The sequence below is a fragment of the Alosa pseudoharengus genome, unplaced genomic scaffold (assembly GCF_046254945.1).
Source record: "Alosa pseudoharengus isolate Yale_2024_CS ecotype anadromous, Long Island Sound unplaced genomic scaffold, YU_APseudo_1.1 YU_APseudo_1.1_scf_23, whole genome shotgun sequence".
NCBI lineage: Eukaryota > Metazoa > Chordata > Actinopteri > Clupeiformes > Clupeidae > Alosa > Alosa pseudoharengus.
The window spans coordinates 8591672-8597376 of NW_027468685.1; the positions used below are offsets into that span (position 1 = coordinate 8591672).

The following is a 5705-nucleotide window of genomic DNA, read 5'->3' on the forward strand; positions in this document are numbered from 1 at the left end:
TTAGCTGTACCAAGAGCAGAGCAGGCTCAGCATGACCGTGCATTTCTAATCGAATCTGATGTCCCCCCACCCCCCTCCCCCTGCAGCCACCTACCCCGCTGCGTACGGATTGGTCGGACAGCCGTTCCCCCACCAGCCAGCCCTCGTCGCCCAGCAACCGCAGCAGCAGCAGCAATTGCAGCAGCGTGAGGGTAATCATGGTCACTTCCTGTCCAGGCAGACCCCAGTCACGGCAACTTCCTGTCGGAATATGATTTCCGTTTTTCTCCTCCTTCTTGCCGTCTGTAGTCTGGGGTCTGTCTGTACAGAGTGCTCCCATCCCTTCCCCTCCCCTCCACCCCCACACTGTAATGTCATTTTATGCAAAGGGATGATTCAGCACTGGATCAGGAGTCTGTGTTCTCTCTCTCTCTCTCTCTCTCTCATTGTTGAATTGATGGCTGCTGTATGGCTTGTATGCGAGAGGTCACTGTCTTGCTTTATTCCTCATTACTTTAAACAGGAGGCATTTATGAGGAAAAGACTGGGAGTGGATTAGACTCCAATGAGATCTCAGATCTCTCTCCCTCTCTTCTGACACTTCATCCTCTCTCCCTCTCTCAATCTTTCACCTTCATCCTCTTTTCGGATTCTTCATCTTCTTGTTCTCTTCCTCTTTCTTTCTTCTTCCTGTTACTCTTTCACCTTCATCCTCTTTTCTCTCTTTTCTCTGACTCTTCATCGTCTCACTCTCTTCCTTCTTTCCTGTTTCTCTTTCACCTTCATCCTCTCCTCTCTCTCTCTTTCCTCTGACTCATCTCATCTCTGTTTTCTGCCCTCCCACCTCAGGGCCAGAGGGCTGTAGTGGTTTACGCTCACTCTGCAGAGGTCTCAGATCTCTTTCTACCTTTTTTTTTCTTTCATTCTTTCTTCCTTGCTGTTACTCTTTCACCTTCAACTTCTCTCTGCTCCTCTCGCTCCCCCTCCCCCCCTCTCTCTCCTGACTCACCTCACCTCCACCTCAGGGCCGGAGGGCTGTTGTGGATTAGGCTCTACTGAGATGTCAAATCTCTATTTCTCCTTTATTCTTTATTTACTTATTTACCTAAGACAGTGAGGAAGCCTCTCTTATTTATTTATTTATTTATTTGTTTATTTATATTTATTTATTTATTCATTCATTCATGTTCATCTTTAACCTCCACATCGATTTGATTCAAGTGCACTTTAATAGCATGACAAATATTTTTCGCATTGTCAAAGTACAAAGTTAACATAAAGCTTATATACAGAAAAAAATCAATACAATATATGGCAGATTAACAAGATTAACAATGTGTGTGTGTGTGTGTGTGTGTGTGTGTGTGTGTGTGTGTGTGTGTGTATATGTATATGTCTCTTCTCCGCTTCTCTCTGACTCAACTCCCCTCTTCTCCCTCCCCCTACAGGTCCTGAGGGCTGTAACATCTTCATCTATCACCTGCCTCAGGAGTTCACCGACTCCGAGATGCTGCAGATGTTCCTGCCCTTCGGCAATGTCATCTCGGCCAAGGTGTTCGTCGACCGTGCCACCAACCAGAGCAAGTGCTTTGGTGAGTGAGCGCAGCTTCTCTTGGGCCCTCAGTCAGAACAAGAGTAGTGTGGTGGAGAAAGCGAGGAGAGTTTGGGGAGGGAGCGGGAAGGAGGATCTAAGAAAGTGAGTCAGTCAGTCTGACTCACAAGAACGTAGACAGAATGAGGACAGAATCTAGTTCAAAGTTCACTTGATATTGGGTTGACATAAAAAATGATGCATGCATGCATTGGAATAGGAATGAGCACAACAGTTTGGGCAAAAATAAATTAAAGAAGTAAAGTGTCAATTACATTATAGTATTAATGTCTCATAAATAGTATTTCTCCATTTGTATCTTCAAAAAGAGAGTGAGAGTCAGTGAGTGAAAGGCTAAAGGCATACGGTCTTTCAAGGAAGCCAGGTGCCACTGTAATGCACAGCACCACAGACACCCATAATCCACAGGCGCTGTACTAACTTTGCCACCTTCCACCTCTCCTCTCTTCTCCTCTCCTCTCTTCTCCTCTCCTCTTCTCTCCCCTCCCCTCCCCTCCTCTCCCCTCCTCTCCTCTCCCCTCCCCTCCTCTCCTCTCCTCTCTTCTCCTCTCCTCTCCCCTCCTCTCCCCTCCTCTCCTCTCCCTTCCTCTCCTCTCCTCTCCCCTCCTCTCCCCTCCTCTCCTCTCCCTTCCTCTCCTCTCCTCTCCACTCCTCTGGCTCTCCTGCAGGCTTTGTGAGTTTCGACAACCCAGCCAGCGCCCAGGCCGCCATCCAGTCCATGAATGGCTTCCAGATCGGCATGAAGAGGCTCAAGGTGCAGCTCAAGCGGCCCAAAGACGCCAACCGGCCCTACTGAGCGTGACGGACACAGCGAGAAGGAGGGGAAGAGAGTGAGAGAGGTGAGCGCGACGCGACAGGGTAGCCGTGACGACGAGGGAGGGAGGGAGGGAGGGTGGTGGGTTGAAGGAGGAGGTTGGCAGAAACATCAAAAGGTGCTGCAGTAGAAATGCACAAGCCAGAAAGGAAGGGGGGGGGGGGGTTATTATGTGATATTATGGGATAGCTGCTGGATGTTAGGAGAACCCTGTGCAGGTAGTCTGATATGACGGGAGGCTTTGAGAGATCTGTCCTGTGGTGTTGGGAGAGGAAGTAAGCCAAGGCTGTTTAAGGCAATAACTCTTCTGCCCTAGGCCGCAGCTTGATGAGGGGCAAATAATATGTGAAATAACCAGAGCAATACTCTGTATTTTCAGCTGCAGTTTCAACCAAATGTTCTTATACGAGTTATAATTTTCCTCTGATATCACAAAAGTGTGGGGTCATCGAAACAATTATTCTCTGGACAAAAATTAATTTTGTTAAAAGCAGTGTATATCCCCCCCCCCCCTTAACTCAAGATTTTGTTTTTGTCAGATGAGTGTGAGTCAAAGCATCCCTGTGCTGTTTTGGCCATGTGTTTTTGGACAGAGAGTTAAGCTCCAGCAAAGCTTTGTGAAGGTCACGTGTGACTCACTGATGCAATTTGTGTCATTCTCAGGGCTGTGGTTGACTCACACTTCAAACACAAAAACAACGCTTTTAAATGTGAGATCTGCTAGTCATTTAGCTTAAATGTTTTTTTTGTAAAAGTACAATGTGAAAATCCTAGAGCAGCGATGAAAAAAATAATAATATCCAGTGACTAGTTTGACCCTGAAACAATAATAATCTGAATCAGAATTTTAATGAAGGAGCAATAAAACTGTGATTTATTAATTTTTTTTACCTTTTTTATTTTGATTGTTTTTGTGTGATTGTGTCCTCAAAACAAACAAACAAACATGCGGCCCCATCACGCCACTCCCCCAGGCGGCCCTGTCCAATCAAACAGGGTGTGGAGACCACGGCGCTATGGCTACGGTTACCTAGCAACTAATAAAGATTCCCCCCTTCTTCCTCTCACAGCGTTGTAAGTTGATTGGCCTGTGTTGGTTGCTGTGGCGATATCTCTTGCCTGTGATGGTTGCCATAGAGGCCAGCGCCTCTGAATCCACCATGCTGAGTGATGCATGGCGGGTTGCTGTGGCGACCATGAACTTGTGTTTGGTGCCTTGTGACTTTCTATTTTTGTTTTATAAATACTGATCAATAACTTAAACTGCTTCCAAGCAAAACAAAAAGTAATTCAGCAATTCCCACAGTTTATGAACAACATAGCCAATATTTCCATTTTAACACTAAACCAACCATTCAAAACGAGTACCATCTCAGATTAAGATCTATATGCTTAAGCTCTGGTTCCGGCTGGACTGTTTTTGATCAGTTCTCTCTGTGTTTGATTGGTCATGACTATATTTCTTGGCTACACTCCCATGTTTAGTTTGGTGCTGTACTAGTTCTGTGAATGTGGGGGTTTTCCATGTGGTTGTATTTGAATCAGAGAGATTGTGATAGTGGGTATGCTGTTTTGTGCAAATGACTGAGTGAAATGAACGTCTGTTTGTGTGTGTGTGTGTGTGTGTGTGTATGTTTGTGTTAGACAGTGTATTTCTATATACTTTTTTGCCCAAATAAGATGTCGTGAGTAACATCTAGCAAGTGAAAGGTGACCTATGTATGTGCGTCTGTGCGTGTGTGGGTGTGTATTTCTGTGTGTGTGAATGTTTTGCTTGAGTGAGATTTGTCCTGGCTGCGTGTGCATCTGTTTGTGTGATAGCGTGACTCATCCTCTTATATCTCAAAACTCACACGAGGTTTGAGGTGACAGTGTGTGGTTGTCATGGTGACAAGTGACATGTTATGCCCACCAGAGAACAGCATTCCTCTGTAGGAATTCTGGGATTTGTAGGAAATGGAACCAAAAAGGAAAAATAAATACCTAAATTAATGTTACATTTTGAATTGACATTCTGAAAGCCATTTTATTTTCAAATTATAATTCATTTGCTAATGCAAACTATAACCCAGAATTCCTATGGTGCATGTTGGAGATTTGTTTGCCTGCCAAAAAAATGCTCCTGGCTTTAAACAAAACAAGTTGTCTGCATACACCCATAAACACGCATTCATTCATTCACGCACACACTCACTCACTCACTTTAACGCTACGGCTCACTGTAAATAGAAGCATTACGACCCTCTCTGACACATCTGCATCAGCACTTTGGTCTCTTGGCCACCTTGAGACTCTCTCCACTGACCCATGACTGACATAAAAAAAAAAAAAACATATTTCCAACATTTAAAAAAGAGACACATTTCTTGCATCACTGGAATCACACAGCGACCCCTTGCACCTTTATCTGTGTTGTGTACAGAGGCCAAGAGTGAATGGTGCACTGAAACAGACACTGTTGTCACCGGACTGGGAGACAGCAGAGAGACAGATCATAACAGAGATAACAGGCATTGTATCTGTTTCTGTGTGTTATGGTTTTGTTAAGTGTAGCAGGTGGCTCTGTCTGAGAGCACACAATTAGCTCTGCGCACCTGGCCAAAACAAGTGTGGGGGGTCATTGTGTGAGCTCCATGGTGGGACAAATAAAAGGATGTGTAACTAATTGTGGTTTCAATTTCCTTTTCTTTTCCTTTCCTATTTACTTTTCCACTCTCTTCCTCTCCCTCACACTCTTTCAATCTTTTTCTGTTTCTCTCTTTTCCTTGTTCTTGCTCTTTCTTTTACTCTCTCTCTCTCTCTCTCTCTCTCTCTCTCTCTCAGGAGGAACAGGACCAAATGTGTGAAGTGTGGAGGTCTGTGTCTCCTTTGCCGTTTTAAAAACATGGGACCAACTGCTCAGCAAACCAAACCCCATCTAGCTTCATGCATAGGACTAGAAAAAACTCAAAACCGTTCAGAATCCATGCAGCTGAAGAACACAGGACCAACTCACTACCCTTAAAACGTAATGTCAAAAAATAAACATTAAAAAAAAAATGAAAACAAATAGAGTACAACAGCACAGCACACAGCCTAACCCACAGCTCTGCCTAAGACGGGCCTGCCAACCCGACTCATATCCTGTGAGCAGGCACCCCTCACGCATAGAGAGAGAGAGAGAGAGACCCAAATGTACACAGGAATAGAGATGCACTGCTCTGCTCAAACCCACAGATGGCGCTGTGGCGATCATAACTGCATTTTATTAATGCCATTATTATACCACTGCCAGAGTCCGTTATACATGTATATAGATAT

The 5705-nt window shown here is 44.8% G+C and overlaps 1 protein-coding gene across 9 annotated transcripts in view; it reads left to right on the top strand.

The window, feature by feature from the left end:
- LOC143140405 (CUGBP Elav-like family member 3) overlaps nucleotides 1-5705 on the top strand; it is a 78745-nt gene extending 73040 nt beyond the window's left edge. For 5 of the 9 annotated variants that reach the window (XM_076301266.1, XM_076301270.1, XM_076301272.1 and 2 more), the window contains one exon: nucleotides 87-959. In XM_076301266.1, the coding sequence (XP_076157381.1) occupies nucleotides 87-538 (452 nt within the window). In that variant the 3' untranslated portion in view covers nucleotides 539-959. Of the gene's footprint in view, nucleotides 1-86; nucleotides 960-1427; nucleotides 1572-2259; nucleotides 2431-5228 lie in introns of those variants that run through there. The other 4 variants (XM_076301268.1, XM_076301273.1, XM_076301274.1 and 1 more) reach the window with 2 other exon arrangements.